Source organism: Cyanistes caeruleus, unplaced genomic scaffold (assembly GCF_971803275.1).
Source record: "Cyanistes caeruleus unplaced genomic scaffold, bCyaCae1.hap1.1 HAP1_SCAFFOLD_174, whole genome shotgun sequence".
Taxonomy (NCBI): domain Eukaryota; kingdom Metazoa; phylum Chordata; class Aves; order Passeriformes; family Paridae; genus Cyanistes; species Cyanistes caeruleus.
The window spans coordinates 20304-37244 of NW_028255962.1; the positions used below are offsets into that span (position 1 = coordinate 20304).

At 48.3% G+C, this 16941-nt stretch overlaps 1 protein-coding gene across 2 annotated transcripts; it reads left to right on the plus strand.

Annotated features, from left to right (window-relative positions):
• Window positions 1-373: 373 nt before the first annotated feature.
• Window positions 374-16619, plus strand: LOC147645773 (uncharacterized). Of its 2 annotated transcripts, none has more exons than XR_015282159.1 (3): window positions 374-529; window positions 11392-11514; window positions 14374-16619. XR_015282159.1 is itself a non-coding variant. In XM_086874245.1 (3 exons), the coding sequence occupies exons 2-3, from the start codon at window positions 11496-11498 to the stop codon at window positions 15338-15340; spliced, it is 771 nt and encodes a 256-aa protein (XP_086730371.1). In that variant the 5' UTR covers window positions 374-529; window positions 11392-11495; the 3' UTR covers window positions 15341-16619. The 2 variants fall into 2 exon arrangements, 1 of the variants encoding a protein (XP_086730371.1); XM_086874245.1 differs by having other exon boundaries at window positions 14589-16619.
• The last annotated feature ends 322 nt before the right edge of the window (window positions 16620-16941 follow it).

A 16941-nucleotide genomic window follows, 5' to 3' on the forward strand; every position in this document is an offset into this window, starting at 1 on the left:
CATCTGCCTCATAACACTGATTCCTTTGGTTGTTTCTAATAATAGCTTTCCGAATAGTTACAATTTAGTCAGCACGAATCAATTCCATTTATTACACAACCTCCCGGGCCCGCAGCGAGCCCCGAGCCCCCGCAGAACCGAGCGCGGCTCCCACCTGCGATGGCCGGGGCCGCCTCCGAGCTCCGCCGCCGCCTCACCGGGCTCCGGCCGCTGCTGCCGCCGCTGCCGGGCCCGCACAGACGCTCCGGCAATGGCGGCTCTCCCAAGCCACGGCCGCCCTGGGGGCCGGGCTTGTCCCCGCTCTGCCCAATCAACGCGCGCCAGAGCCACGAGTGACGGCAGAAGCAGCCAATCGCAGCCAGCGGCGGGCTCTGCACACGGCACGGCCTCGCGTGCCTTGGGCTGCTCTCCGCCATTTCTCGGCCCCCCGGCGCTGGGCCCGGCCCGGGCAGGAGGCCAAGGAAGCGCCGCTGCGCTGAAGCGCCGGGAGCTCGGGGTGCCCGGCAGCTGAGGGCGCTGCGAGCTGGGGGTGAGTCCGGGATGGAGCAGGGCATGCCGGAGCGAGGCCAAAACTATGTGACTCTCCATCCTGTCCCGGGCGGGGAGCCGAACACACAAGGAAAGGCTCGGGGGTCTGGATGAGGGTGGGGACAGTTCAATCCTTGGTCACGGGCACAGCACACCTGACTTGGGGAAATTAATTGAATTTATTATCAAACATGTCAGAACAAGAAAACGAAACGTAAAATAATTCCTAGGGAAATCCATCTTCCCCCCAGCTGTCCCTCCTTCCCGGGCTTAACTTTGTGCCCCTCTCCGTCCCCCTCCCCGCCCAGAGGCACAGGGATGGGGGTCACAGTCAGGTCATGTCACTGCCTCCCCCTGAGGGCCAGGAATCCTTGTCCTGCTGCAGCCTGGGGTCCCTCGCAGGGGCCAGAGTCCCTCAGGACCAGGCTGCTCCAGCGGGGATGGCCAGGGGGATCCCCGAGTCCGGCCAGGAGCCACTTGCATGGCTGTGCAGGGGCTTCTGCCGGGCTCGGGGCCTCTCTCAGGCACCCCCTGCTCCGGCCTGGCCTCACTGCCCCCCTCACCCCCCATGCAGCGAGTGCCCGGGCAGGGAGATGCACGATTTTCACGGGGCTGAATCTTGGAGTTTCTGAGCTTTATTGCGGTGAATGTTGGTGATTTTTTTTTTTTTTTTTTTTGGTGGGGGCTGAATCTTTCTATTTTGGGGGGATATCAGATTTTTTGTGTTTTGGAAGTTTTTGATCTGTCTTTGTTAGCGTTCAGGAACACACATAATCACAGTCTGATTATATGCAGGTGCTTTATTGAAGCGTGGGGGAACTGGGGGTATCAGCAACCCAAATCTAGCTCCATTGTCTTTGTCCAAAGTGCACGTATTTCTACAATTTCAGTTGTAGCAGTAATCACTGTAACAACCTTATCAATACTGTTTCATTAATATTGCTTCATTAACTTTATCTATATTGCTTCATGAGAGTTAGCTCATCCTTGTATGAACATGTCCGAATCTTATCTCTGGGTGGGTATCTTGGAGACCCCGAGTACCAGTTCCCATTACCGTAAACATTTCAGCTTGCTAGTCCATCCCTTATACCCAGCATTCATGTGGGCTACCTCTACATAATTTTAGCAAACATTTTCAGAAACATTTAACCCCATAGTAACATATTTCCCCCGTTTGAAAATATTTCACTTGACTATAATAAGTGTAATCCTTTCACTATATACAGTCATTTTTTCTGTTTTTCTACTTGATGTTGATCTTTGAATCCACAGTTGTCATAAGCGTTGTTACACTCTGGAGGACTTGGAGATGACAAATGCAGATGTGGATCTCTGTCCCGTGTCAGCGCCTTTATTATCTTCTGGTTCCAGGATACTCTTTTCCTTATTTCTTCTTTTAAAACTGCACTGATTAACTAGATTACAAAGAACACAATTAGTAGGATTATCAGACTCTCAAGAATAGATTTGATCCAGGAGCTCACATTCCATCCTAACCCTTCAAAAATTTTATCTACCCAACTTGTGGTCAGATCTTCCCTCTCTTTCTGTGCTTCACGTTCTATTTGTTTTAATGGATTAATGTTGTGTTCTACATCTGCAGTTCCATTTGGGCTGTGGATGCAGCAGTGATCAATTTGTCCTTTTAGGTACCTGCATACTCCGTGTTCTTTCAACAATAACATATCTAAAGCCAATCTGTTTTGCAGGGTCATTTTAGTTGTGGCTTGTAATTGTACATTTAGCTCTCTAAATCCCTCTTTGGTAACTCTTGCCAATCTTTCTACCTGGCCTGTAAGTTTTTACAACATCTTTCTATTTGTTATGATTTGCTATTGGACCAAACAAGGATTCCAGGGCCCACTCAAATTTTACACTACTGGAGGGTTCCTGCCATCTTTCTTCATCTTCAGATTTGTTTTCCTGATCTTCTCGTCTCGTCCTTATTTGCAGAAGTTCATGTTCTCCCTTGGATGGGGACCTTTTCCAAATTGGGCATAAGGTGGGGAGGCCTAAAGTAATCTCTTTTACTTTTTCACCTACAGGCAGATGTGTTGTCCAGGTGCCATCGCTTGCTGCCCATCCAAATTGGCCTGGACTCTGAATTGTTCTTCTGCTACATATTACCTTTTGGATCGCTTGTCCTGTCTTGTCATTTATTTCACCTTGTTTATGTTTGATTCCTCTGCAGGCACATCCAATTTGCAGAGCTACCACAAGTGGTGGCATTTGTTTTATTTCTTCATCATCAGAAGTACAGTCCTAAGTTTTGTTCCATACCCACCAACTGACTTTGTCTGCCTCCATTCTACTACTGGTTGCAGTGTTCCATACCCCTGGATCTGTTTCATTTTCAGAGCCTTCCCACTTAATGCACCAAGAGCTATCTGCCATAGATTGGAATTTCTGAAGCCCACTCACTGCCCATGCACTGTCCCAAGCTTCAGCCCGATCTTTTCCTTCCTGTCCTTCACACTTCCACTTTGATACTGGAATCTTTTCTTTAATGACCTTTGCTATCTTTTCATAACACCATCCATAATTCCCTAATCCCCCATACCAGCCTAGTTTTGGTTCATACTTTCCTCCATTTTCATGACAATCCCATGTAGATGAATACTTTGGCTTCACAGCATTTTCAAACACTGTCTTATTTGGGTACTCGTAATCTATTTGCAATACACAGCTCACATTTTCATTTTTATTCTTTTGTATTTCAGGTAATTTTGATGTTATAATTCCCCAATTTATTGTGTCTCCTGCTGCCTTTGGTATTGTCAGACAGGCAGTTATTTTGCTGCTGTTTTGCATGTTGGCCAAATCTTGAACTAATCCAATCATCCCATTTTCTGCCTGAATAGTATGAGAGACTTTTATCACTTGTGTTTCCGGCTGTACCCCCACATCCCTCTTCATTCTCAAATGAAGAGTTGTCAGCTGATCCTTTTGCATTTCACATCCCAAGGTAACATTGATTCCTGCTGATGGCCCTAAAGGCCATGAAATAATCACCATTACAGTCACTAGCAACCTAGACATTTGAAACAATCAAACCCGCTTTATCTGCAGCTTTGTTGGCCCTACAGTTTGTGCAGTCCACAGTGCAGGGGAAACCTTCTTCACTCTGGTGTAATGTATGCAGGGATCCAGTCCAGCTCCTTTGACTGCTGTCAAGGTAGTTAACAGTACCTGATAGGGTCCATTCCACCTTTCTTTTAATGGTTCTTCCTTCCAGCTTTTACCGTACACTTCATCTCCCGGGGGGATGTCATGAACTGGATTCTCAAGAGTCAGCGGCCTGTTCCACACAAGGGTGCTCCGAAGTCGAGCTCGAGCTTTTCCAAGAGACAGAACATAATTCTACACCTCTTGCTTCCCTGTAACATGTACATTTGGATTAGGTTCAGGGCATTCATATGGTTTCCCATCCAATATCTCATAAGGACTGACTGACATCCTGCTTCTAGGCTTTATCCGAATCCTCAGCAGTGCTATTGGTAAAGCTTGTGGCTGCTGCAATTTAGCCTCTTGGCATATTTTGCTGATTTGCCTCTTCAGTGTCTGATTCATCCTCTCTACCTGTCCACTGGATTGGGGTCTCCATGGTGTATGGAGAGCCCAAGCTATTCCCAGTAACCTACTCACCTCCCTCACTACTGTGGCTGTGAAATGTGGGCCCCTATCTGATGATATTCCTAGAGGCACCCCAAATCTTGGAATGATTTCTTGCAGTAAGCACTTGACTGTCTCCTTTGCTTGATTTGTGTGACAGGGAAGAGCTTCTGGCCATCCTGAAAATGTGTCAACCCCTACCAATAGATATTTGTATCCTTGAGTTCTTGGTAATTCTACAAAATCTACTTGCCAATAATCTCCTGGTTCTACTCCTACCCAAATTTTCCCTAATTGTGCCTGTGGTGTAGCCACTGGGTTGTTCTTTAAGCAAATTTCACATTTTGACATTACTGATTTTGCCATTGCTAACATTCGTACTGAAATTAAATTTTGTTTTAACAATTTCACCAATGTCTCTGCACTCCAATGACATTTGTTATGTTTAATTTGTAGAACTTCTCTCATTATCAAGGGGGGTACCACTACTTGTCCCTGTGTAGTCACATACCACCCTTCTGAATTCTTCTGTGCATTCAGTGAGCGTCCCAATTTCTCATCCTCTATTGAATATTTTGTTTCTGGGGGTAAATTGAATTGAGATACATTAGTTTTTAACGGTATCAATGCCATTGCAGTTTGCACTTCTCGAGCAGCTTGTCGGGCTGTCCAGTCTGCTTTCCGATTTCCCTGATGAATTTTGGTGATTGGTGAGCTTTGCAGTGCATGATTGCTACTTGCTGAGGCTTTTGTACTGCTTTTGTTAATTGCAGGACTGCATCTTGATGTTCAATGTGTGTACCTTGAGAAGACAGCAGTCCTCTTTCTTTCCCCAGTGCCCCATGTACATGCACCACTCCAAAAGCATGTTTTGAATCAGTCCAGATATTTACTTTGTTCCCTTCACTCATCTCTAATGCCCTGGTTAAAGCAACCAATTCTGCTCGTTGGGCAGATGTGTTTGCTGGTAAGGAACAAAGCTGGATTCAAAAGGTTTAGCTGTCTTTAATGTGACATCATCCTGCTCGGTTAGGATTACCTGGAATTTCATCATCCTGCTTGGAGATAGCCAATGGCTCCCCTTTTGTTCTAAACCAGTGGTCACCATGTGTGGCACATAGACATCTATGTGTCTGCCCATCGTGAGTTTCCTGGCTTCTTGGATCAGCATCACAGTGGCTGCAGCTGCCCGCAGGCATGAAGGCCATCCAGCACTCACGTTGTCAAGTTGTTTGGAAAAGCAGCCTACCAGCCTTTTCCAGCTTCCCAAAGGTTGGGTCAGCACTCCCAGTGCTGGGTGTGATCTTTCATGCACAAACAGCTGAAAATCTTTGGACAAATCAGGCAATCCTAACACTGGAGCTGTTGTCAATGCCTCCTTCAGTTTGAGGAAGGCCTCCTTCTGTGGTCTGCCCCAGGTAAGCGGTTGTGTCTTCTGGGCTTCATACAGGGGTTTTGCAATTAGTCCATAGTCCATGATCCACAGGTGGCACCACTCTGTCATCCTGAGGAAAACTCGTAGCTCATGCAGGTTCTGGGGTTCTGGAATAGCACAAATAGCTTGAATAAGGTTAGTACCCAGCTTACATTGCCCTTGTGAGATTTCATATTCCAGGTAAATCACAGTCTGCCAGGCAATTTGTGCCTTTTCTTTAGACACCTTATATCCTCCCATTCCTAGTTGATTTAAAATTTCAATTGTTACCTTTATGCAGGTTGTTTTCTGTAGCTGTCAGTATATCACCAACATACTGTAACAGCAGGTATTGCTCCCTCAGAACATGCCATTCTCAGTCCAAATCTCCAGCTCCTTCGCCAGCTGGCTTCCAAATAGGGTTGGACTGTTCTTGTATCCTTGTGGGAGTCATGTTCAGGTGAGCTGGGTTTTCCTTCCGTTGTCAGGATTTTCCCATTCAAAGGTAAACAGTTTCCTACTTTCTTTGTCAAGGGGTATGCAGAAAAAGGCATCTTTTAAATCAATTACAGTAAACAATTTCAATTTCTCTTTCACAGGTGTCAACAATGTGTAGGGATTAGCTACCACTGGGTAAATATCTTTAGTTATTCCATTTATTGCTCTCAAATCCTGTACTAGTCTGTACTCACCATTTGGTTTCTTCACTGGAAATATTGGTGTATTCAATTCTGATTCACATTCTTCTAAAATTTGGTACTTCAAAAATTTTCCAGTAATCTTTACTATTCCTTGCCGTGCTTCTGGCTTTATGGGATACTGTTTAACCTGGACAGCTTTTGCTCCTTCTTTTCATTCTACATGTCCTGGTTGTGCCAACTTAGATTTTCCTGGTATGTCTGTTTCCCATAGAGAGGGAATTACTGCATCCTCTACTTCCCGAGGGATAGCAGGGACTGGTTTTTCTTTTATCATTAAGGTCTGTCCTGTCTTTGATTCAGGTATTTTCATTAAAAGCTCGCCGTTTTCAAAAGTTATCACTGCATCAAGTCTGCTAATAAATCTCATCCTCAAAGTGGAATTGGACACTCAGGCATATCTAAAAATTCATGTGTTAACACTTTGTTTCCAAAACACAAATCCAGGGGTTGCAGGAATGGTCAATTCTCCTCCTTCCCTGTGGCTCCAACTATTGTTGCTGTTTTGTCTCCAGCTTGCCCTTTTAGATCATTTAGCATAGACTATGTAGCCCCCGTATCCACCAGAAATTTTACTTCTTTATCTCCCAATTGTATAGTTACTAAAGGTTCTTGTATTGGTTTTGTTCCGATTCTAGTCAGCTGCTGTACTCCCCCAGCACCATTAATTTGGAAACATCTTGATTCTGACTGAACTGCTTGCCCTGGTTAAACTGATTTGGACATTCATTTTTCCAGTGCCCCTCTTGTCCACTAGAAGCACATTGATTTAACCCCAATCTTGGCAAAACCCATCCCCCTCGTCCTCTGCCAAGTCCGCCCCTCCCCAGTCCACGACCACCTCTGCCGCATCCTCTGAAACCTGGATTCTCTCTTCCTTGGATCACTGCCAAAAGATTTTGCTGCTGCTTTTTACTAGCTTTCTTTTCCCTGTTATTGTATATTTTCCAAGCCACTTCAAGTAATTGATTCAAATTCCTTGAATCTTCTCCTTCTAACTTCTGCAATTTTCTCCTAATATCATCCTGCGACTGCCCAAGAAAAATGAACGCCAGCTGAACATTCGCTTGTTCTGTTTCTAGTTGAAGATCTGTATACTTTCTTGCTGCCTCCTTAAGCCTTTCCAAAAATGCAGCAGGGGATTCTTTCTTTTCCTGTCTTATCTCATACAATTTAGACCAATTCATTAGCCTTAGGTACAGCATTCCCAACCCCTGTCTGGAGCCACTCTTGATCTCTCTTCAGGCTCCGCATGTCCCCAAAGGCATTGGGATCCCACCCTGGATCCTCGGTTGGAAAGTTCTCATCTAAAGTCGCCGTCAGCACCCCAGTTCTGAGATCTTCTCTCACCTTCTCCTTGGCTGCTCTAAGCACCATCTCTTTCTCAGTAGAGTCCATTAAATTCTCCACTATTACTTGTATATCATCCCAATCTGGATTCTGAATTTTCATAATTATTTTTACCACCCCTGCTACTTTATCAGGATTTTCTCTCTAAGTTCCAGCTGATTGTTTCCAAATTATCAAGTCTGCGGGTGGAAAAGGAATTTTCACAAACACCGGCTCTTCTACTGCTACTCCTTGTCTCAAGGGGGCAATCACAGTCCACCTTTGTCTGCCCAAATCTTTTCCCGTTCTACCCAGAACCGGAGCAAGCTGTGACCGAGTCCGATGGGATACCGGTGTCGCTGATTTATTATCATCACCCCCGCTACTGCTATCTTCCTCCCCAGCATTTTTCACATTTCCTTGTATCACGGTTAGATTTGGATCATCTCCTGGAGAAGAAGGATCAGGTGAAGGCGGTAGAGGAGGATAAAGAGGGAAAAGTGAGGTGGGGTTAGGCGAGATAGGGTTAGGTGAAATAGGATTGGGTGAAGTGGGGGCAGCGAAAACAAAATTGTGTTCTTTTCGTTCTGCTGAAACCACTTGTAAATCAACATCCATCTCTTTCCCCTGACACAAACTTTGTTTTAATGCCAGGTGCTCTAAACAACTTTTTCCTTTTACACAAACCTCACATTTATCACTCACACGTGCCTTAACTGCCATCAATGCACACTCAGCCTGCCATTCTGGCTTGTCTCGCAAATAGAAAAACAAATCAATGTACGGAACTTCATCCCACTTTCCCTCGGGCTTACAGAACAACATCAACTGGGCAATACCAGGAATTCCTCCAGCCCAACCGTGCGAAGCTTTGGCTGCGTCTTATCGGCAGGCACCAGAGCAGACCGAAAAGCACCTCACCTCTCTCAGAGGGACGTTGTGAGCAGCGCAGACGGTCGCGGCTGGATGGGCTTCCGGAGAATTCCTGGCTCTGTGAAGTGTTTGTTCTTCTGGAAATTCTGGAATGTATCGGGACTTGGTCTGAGCAGCAGTCCTTGTCAATTAGTAACATTTTCTGAAACTGATGGTTTCTCCCATTGTTTCCTTATGTACAAGTCCCTGGCCCTATCTCCAAGCAGATTCTCTCATTGCCTCTGTTTTTCCTTCCTGGTTCTTTGATTTTGGGATTGGTCTCAGTGCCCTCATTCTCTGTCCTTTTGTAGCCGTTTGTGGCTCAGGAGGCCTGGCTGCCACCTGCATCCCCTTGCTCAGCTGCTGAATGAGCTGCACTCAGCAAGGTGTGGTGCATGGTAAAAAGATGAGAGTTGCTGTAGCACATGAGAGGAGAAACAGCATTTGTTTAACCCATGGTCTGTGAGGGAACCACAAAACTGTGTCCTATTCCCATCCTTTCCACGTTTGAACAAGTACATGAGCTGCTTTGCTATTTCCTTTGTTATCTGTTTCTGCACCTTTTCCTTGCTGATCTGTTTGCCATCAGCAGTTTGAATCATTTAACTTTTCCCAAACCTCTCCTTTTTCTGCTAAAAGGTAATCTGATCCCATCCCATGGTGAAATGTTGTGTTCCTCATCTGACTGGATTGGTGAGGGGAAGATCAGGAGCTGGAGCTGTGTGGTTGGTTATTATTTCAATGACATCCTGTAATCTAATTATGCCATTGAAATGAGAAATGGTTTCTCTGGTACCTGATATGAATTCATCAGGGTTGCCAGGGTCTGCTCCATGGTGTTGCAGGATTTGTTCTGGTGGCCATCCATCTTTTCCCCATTTCTGGGTGCACCCTTCAGGCAGGTATTCATAAATAGTTGGCTATTCTTATTCATCACATATTTGGATTCCCAACTGATTTCCCTGAACTTGTGGTAGCAAATAAACCCCTGTGGTCTGATACACCCTATATAACATAGACAGAGATAGCACATGTTGAGTGGGGACAGGAATGATTCCCCCCCACTTGTTTTAGTGAAGTTTTCACAGCATTCTCCATTTTCTGTTTTCCTTTGCAGCTGAACCAATTTGTGTTGCAGAGTCAGATATCCTCACAATGGGCTGTGCCTTTAGCTGTGCAAATTCCATCTGTGCAAGCAGGCAGAGCTTGGGCTGAGGGGCAAAGGGAATCAGCCCAATTCCTCCTGCAGGCAGGAAAGCCCTGGGCCATTGTGCAGGCTTTGGGCCATCAGTGTTAATTTGCATTTCTAAAGCTCCTCTCCTGGCTGCTTGGAACAAAGTTTCTCTTCCAGGGCAGACATCCCATGACTCACACGTGCCCCCCCAGCACTGATCTGCTATTTTTTTTTTTTTAAACAATATTTTATTAACAGTTTATGTATTAAAGCCCCAACTTTAAAGCTCTTCTAGTTTTCAGAGTGCAGCTTAAAGGTGAACATCAAAAACTCATACCATCATTTTGTCATCACTAAGAGTCACTTACAAATATAAAACAAGAATGAGAAAGCAATCGTTTTCTTTTTATTCTCCTGGGACTAAAAACTGATTCTCACACCACTGGCCCAAACAGAACTGACAATAGAGAAGTAAAATTATTATGAAAAATTATTCTAATGGTGTAATCTTTTCACTGAAACTGAAAAACTCTCCAATGATGTCTTAGGCATTACTTGATTCTGGCCAGAATGTACAACAGAAATCATTAATTGCTCACTTTGGCTGGGTGTGCAGAGAAAATCATTCCATGACACATGACTTTGACTAGATTTTTCCTAAATTCATACACTCTGACCCCATAGAAATCCGTTGGTTTAATGTTCATTGGTTTGAAGGTGTGGAACTGTTAGGATTTGGTTTCCTGTTGCAGCCGGATTTCTGTGCCTGTGATGGGAGTTAGGTGGGCACTCCTGGATTTCCTGCTCAGCCTTTTCCAGACCAGGTGTCTCCAGCTGTGCCTGGGGCAGTGTCTGGGGCAGGTGTTGGTTGATGTTTGCTGCTGGGTCTTGATGTTTTGTTGATGGTCGTTATCTTGGGGAGAATCTTTTGGGCTATTCCCAGTCTGTGGAGATGTTAATTTCATCTCTTCTGAGTGGTAGAAAAGAAACATTAAAATTCCTTTCCCCAAGGCAAAGGCAAACCAAGTCTCTTTAGAGAAATAAGATTTGAAGCCATTTTCAAGTTGGTCTATTTTGCCAGATTGTAATCCCATGCAGGGCAGAGTGTGAGTGTAATTGAGAGGCAGAGTGGAATTGTCCCGGTGCCTTCCCCAGCAGCTGTGGCGAGGGCAGGCACAGAAAGGCCTGAAGCTGCAAGAGTGAGAGCAAGGATTGTCCCGCAGTGGCTGGAGATGGCAAAGGAGGGTGCCCAGGCCGAGGATTTGAGCAGAGGATCTGTGGGCAGGCCCAGGAGCTTCCCCCGCTGGGGAGCCCTGGCTGCTGCTGCGTTGCCTTCAGTGCAGGCTCAGGGGTGGCCTGTTTAATATTCCCTTGCAGTTCAGATTTCTGAGTCTGGAAGAGCCATGGCTGGGGCATCAATCATTTTATTTTTTTCATTTTGTTAAGTTTTGTTCTCTTTCTTATGTTTACTGTATAACATTGAGACTATCTGGGGCTAAAGAAGTCACACAATGTTCTGGGTGGAAAAGAAAATCCTCAGTCCAGCTCCTGCAATTCCCTAATTATCCTAAGAATTGTTTGAGCTCATTTTTAGTCCTGGGTCACATTATTTCTGAGATTCCCTGAACCCTCTCTGAGTCAGTTCACCACCGGCCTTCAATCAAAAAATGTCCCAAATATTTAACCATTTTCTCTACAATTTGATCTTCCTTTTTTTCCAGGTACTCAAAGCTGGTTTTTAGCCTGAAAATGAAGCCATTTCACAGAGGCTTCCGCTACCTCTTCTCCTTGTTTTTCTGACTGGATCAAGTCATCCACATCCTGCATGAAGCCAGTCCCTGGGGGTGAGGTCAATTCCTTTGATATTTCCTGCAAGGCTTGCCCCAATCAGGCCGGTGCTTCCGTGCATCCCTGCAGAAGGACCGTCCATGTCTTGAGCATTTTCCCTTCTAGCTCTTGTTGCCAGCCCAAGGCAGAATTGTGTTTGCATCCTCTGGAAGTGGGCAGATCCCCAGAAAGCATCTTTTGCATTGAGTTGTGAATGGCAGCAGTGTGAGGAGGGCACCTGGTTGAGGATGGTGTAAGGATCTGAGAGTGTGGGGTGCCTCGGTTTCATCATCTCATTTCTTCTTCTTGGGTCCTGCAGCATTCTGTGGATTCCATTGGATTTCTTGTTTGGCAGGACAGGAGCATTCTAGGGAGCCATCCCTGGCTCCCCAAGCCGTGCCTTGAGCAGGACTCCCAGACAGGCTGTGAGCCCTTCCTTCCCTCCCTTGGAACAGGGGATTGCTTTTCGACACCTCTTGTCCTGGTTGCTTCAGGGAAATTTGGAGAGGCTCCATATCTAATTTTGCCAATTTCCCTGGGGCTGCCCACACTTGTGGGTTCACTTCAGCCGTGGCTCTGCCAGATACTTGATCTCAATCCTCCCAGGTCGAATCCCTATTTGTGAGCTGTTCCTTCCTCGTGCTGGCTGTGCTGAGGCTCCCCTCCCCAGCCCGTATCCCAGAGCCGGTCCCTGTCCTGCCGCAGTGTCCAAAGGCGGCCCCCCCGGCGGGCAGGGCCGGCAGCTCCACGGGGCCGGGCAGCGGCCGGGGCGTCCCGCAGCCTCCTGGGGGCCGGGGGCCACTGCCGGCCCTGCCCGGGGGGTGCTGGGCTCAGGCAGCGCCCGGCGCTGAGCCCCGGCTGCCCCACAGCCCCGGCCCGGCCCCACAGCTCCCCACAGGCCCCCAGCCCGTGCTCCCGGTGCCGCAGCTCTGCACCCGCTCCTGCCGCTCCCAGCTCAGAGAAACCCCCTGAAAACCTCACCTCCTTGTTTTCCTGTCCTGGAAAACTGGGATACAAAGGATCTGAGTCAGCTGGCAAATTCTGAGAATAAGATCCTTCTGAAAAATATCCCAATCCTCAGTATTTTTCTCATCCTCTTCCATCATCCTTTCTCTTACCCCATAGATTCCTCCTGCTGCTTCTTGCCTTAAGCACATTCCTGCACACTCCCCTTCAGCCAATCCCTTCCCAGCACACCAACACCATCCATCCCCTGTTGTCTAAATCCCTTCTGGACTTCCCTTCTTGCCCCCCCCTGGGTGTCCATGTCCTTAATTCCCTCTGGGAGAATGTGCAAACGACCTCCACATGCTCCCAAGGGACCCTTGAGAGATATTTTGGGATCCTCATCCCTTTGGCTGGGACCCCATTGTGGCTTTCCCTTTTGTCCCCTCCCTGGGTGCCCTGCCATGTTCACTCCCCGAAGATGCCACTGTAGTCACTGCTGAGATTTTCAGTGCTCTCTCCCTGCCGACTCTTGAGAGCCGCCCTGATCCGTCACTCGTCTGTCTCCTGCTCACTCTCGGGTACCCAATCAATGCCCGGTGCCGCCGCCAGCCGAGGGAGCCGATCCCCCAAACTGGGTGAGGCCCCTTCAGCTGCACTCACTGCCCGCCGGCCCGGACGGTGGAAGGAATTGCGGAGGAGCCCCAAGGTGTGTGGAAAAATTGACATCCCCAGAGGTTTCTGTCCACAAGGAAGGCAGAAGAGTCCTGTAAAAGTAATTTCATTCATAAAAAAGGGAGAGGCCATGGGACATTTCCTATGCTGTCTCCCCAGTTGTTTTCTCCTTTTCATCCTAATTTTCTTGGTCACATCTCCCTCTCCCTTTCCCCATTGGCTGAAGTCCTGGACAGGTACAGACTTCCCAATGCACCTCCTACATACCCCCTTAATATGCAGCCCACTTTTGTATAGCTAACGATATTGATGGCTGTGTTAAGTCTTTGTTGTTCTTCTGGAAGTTGATGAATTTAGCAGGACCTTGGCTGAGCAGCAGTCTGTGTCATCAATTAATAACATTTTCTGCAGCTGCTGGCTCCTCCTGTCACTTCCTTATGTCCACGTCCCTGGCCCTATGTACAATGAGGTTGAGAGGATCAGTTTGTAAAGAGGCTTTGTTGTTGTTCCATTGCTGGGGTTGCCCCGTTTTGGGGCCATCCCCCCTGGAGCAGGGTGTCCCCCCTTGGTGCAGGCGCAGGGCTCAGGCAGGGCTGAGCCAATCAGAGCGCGCGGCGCTGATGACTCATCAGTGTCCAGGCAGAGCCGCAGCTGCCAGCGTTCCCCAGCTGGATCCCAGCTGCGCCCCTCCCCCCCGGGCCTTGGTGCCCCCCTGGAGGGGAATTTGGGGAGGTGGGAGGGGGGAGCGCCAAGGCCGGGCCCCCCCGCGCTGTGGTGGCGGGAGCGGCTGCAGTGGGGAGCGAGTGCGGGCGGAAGCGGCCGAGAGCCCAGCGCTGCCCCAGGCCGAGCTGGCCCAGCTGCATCGGTGCCCCTGCGGTGGGATGCTGTGGGACTGGGGGGGAAGAGGGAGGCGGCAGTGGGTGCTGGGCCTGGGGGCAGGAGGGGAAGGGAAGGAGAAGCAGGGCTGAGGAACAAAATGGGCATAGGATGCACGTGGGAGGAGAAGGTGGGATTGTGCAGGAGGAGAAATAGTAGGAGGAAGAGGAGTGTGAGGATGAGTAAGGACACAGGAGGAGGAAGAGCAGGTAGAGGAAGAAGCACAATGTTCCACCCTCCCTGTGTGTGCAGTCCCAGGAGTGTTGCCCTGCCCACAGTCAGCCGGAGACTAGAGAGGGGGATCCATGATTTTCACAGGGCTGAATCTTGGTGTTTCTGAGTTTTATTGGGCTAAATGTTCGTGGTTTCTTATTTTGCAGGGGCTGAATCTTTTTATTCTTGAGGAGGTTTGCCTGAATTTGGTGTTTGGATCGTTTTGGATCAGTGTTTTTATGTTTGGAGGATGTCTGGGCTGAATCTTGGTCTGTAGTAGGCTCTTACAGACACAAGATGCCAAATGACTTCCTGAGATGAACTTGGGCAAGGAGGAATCCCCACCCCAAAGCGCTGTCCTCTTGTTTTTTCCCCAAACCAGGATTTTCATTCCCGCACTGTGGCCAGATGGAAGAGGAGGAGAAAAAGCCCCAGAGATCCCGCACGAGGCGGGGCTGCAAACCCAGTCCAGGGAGCTGCGAGGAGGAAAGGTCCCCCCAGTGCCAGGAACACGGCCAGAGATCCAGCCAGAGCTCAGAGCTGGGGGAGAAGCCCCACAAGTGCTTGGAATGCGGGAAGGGCTTCAGGTGGAGCTCTGAGCTGCTCCAGCACCAGGTGATTCACACTGGGGAAAAGCCCTATGAGTGTGGGGAATGTGGGAAGAGCTTCAGCCGGAGCTCCAGCTTGAGGAATCACCAGAGGATCCACACTGGGGAACGGCCGTATGAGTGTGGGAAATGTGGGAAGAGCTTCAGAGATGTCTCTGAACTGATGAGACACCAGGTGATCCACACAGGGGAACGGCCCTACACCTGCTTGGAATGTGGGAAGAGCTTTGGGTGGAGCGCTGCCCTGAGGGCACACCAGCGCATCCACACTGGGGAGAGGCCCTATGAGTGTCCCCAGTGTGGGAAGAGGTTTCAGACCAGCTCCTGTGTCCTTCTACATGAGCGGATTCACACAGACGAGAGGCCCTTCCGCTGCCCCGACTGCGGGAAGGGCTTCAAGCACAACTCCCACCTCATCAGTCACCGGCGCATCCACAGTGGGGAGAGGCCCTACGAGTGTCCCCAGTGTGGGAAGAGCTTCTCACAGAGCTCTCACTTGACCCAACACCAACGGAGGCACCAGTAAGGGAAGCCCTGCGAGTGCCCCGAGTGCGGGAAGAGCTTCGTGCGCTGCTCCAGCTCCATCCCCCATGGGAGGATGGGCGTTGGATGATCCCCAGTGACCCCCGTTGGGCAGAGCCCTGGTGATCCGTGGTCCTGGTGATCCGTGTTGGGAAGACAACTGGCTGGGAGGCTCCACATCTTTCTGGCTCCCTGTGGGCACCTGGAAGAAATCAGAGGAATGAAAATCCATCAGGACACAGACCAACAATGGGAATTTTTTGGGGAGAGTGGATTTGTTGACTTAGAATCCTAGAGAACCTTTTGCTGCTGCTTCAGGAGCTCTGTGGACAGAGAAAAGGGGGTGACACCAGGCTTGGGGTCCCTGAGGAGAGCACACACACTCTGGGGGAGGGGATATCCCAACCTAGGGACCCCCTGTCACATTCTTGCTCAGGTAGAAGCCAAGCCCCTGCACCAGGAAGACGAAACCCAACACGGAGTCCCCGATCCCCGTCAGCATCTTGCTGTGGGCAGCATTTCATGGCATCCCTGGGGGGTCTGCAGGGGTCAAGACCCCCAAAACCTCTCACAGACATCCCACGCTTCTCCAAGCACCCTCCCAGTCTCCCCCAGCCCACCCAGGACCCTCTGAAACCTCCTTTGGAATTACTAACGAATTAACAATTTTAGAAAAAATTGAGTTCTTAGCTAGAGATAAGAGATAGGCCTTGCTGGAACTAGTTAGAGTTAATGATTCAGTGAGAAGAAGGATTTGAGATAATGAATCTCAGACTTAGGTAAAAAATTACTTGTCACTGTATGTTTGTTTAGATGTGCTTTATAATGAGAAAAGAGAAAGTGATAAATGGGTTCAGGAAGATCACAGACCTTACATCTGGAAACCCATTTAAATGTCACAAGGGAGGAAACTGGAGTTGTACCAAATGTCATTTGTAATGTCAACCATTGTAAAGGTAGAAAAGTGAGAGTGAGGAGGAACGGTTTTCCTTCATCTCTTGATGACCCCTCCTCACCAAAATGACCCTCTCCTCAAATTAGGGAGCCAACCAGGCAGGTGTTACGACTTTTAAAAATCATTTCTGTGCATTTTAATCCAAAGTGGGGAATAGAAAATGTTTAGCATTATAAATATGTATTAGTATTAATATGTGATAGCATTTTGGATATTTAAGACTTTTGTCAATAGACACTGAAATATTTTTTCAGCTTGCAGTGCGTATTAAGGGGTGACTCCTGCTCTTGCCCAGTGCTGTGATTAAACATCCACTTTGTAACTTTAAGCTGTTGGAGAGGTTTTTTTCCATTAACAGATTGATGTTGATACTGGATCAATATTGCTATTTTGGTAAATCACTGCCAGTCTCTTCCCAGCCTCCCCAGGACCCACCAGAGCCCCTCCTGTTCCTCTCAGGATGCCACAGCCCCCTCCCAATTTCCCCCCACTGCCCCAGGACCCCCAAACCCTCTCCCAGTCCCTTCCCAGCCCCACCAGGACTCATCAAGTCTCCTTCCAGTCTCTTCCCAGCACAACCAACCTCATCTCAATCCCTGCTTTCCAATGCCCAATCTCCCTCCAGCTCCTCCAGGCTCACTCAAATCCCT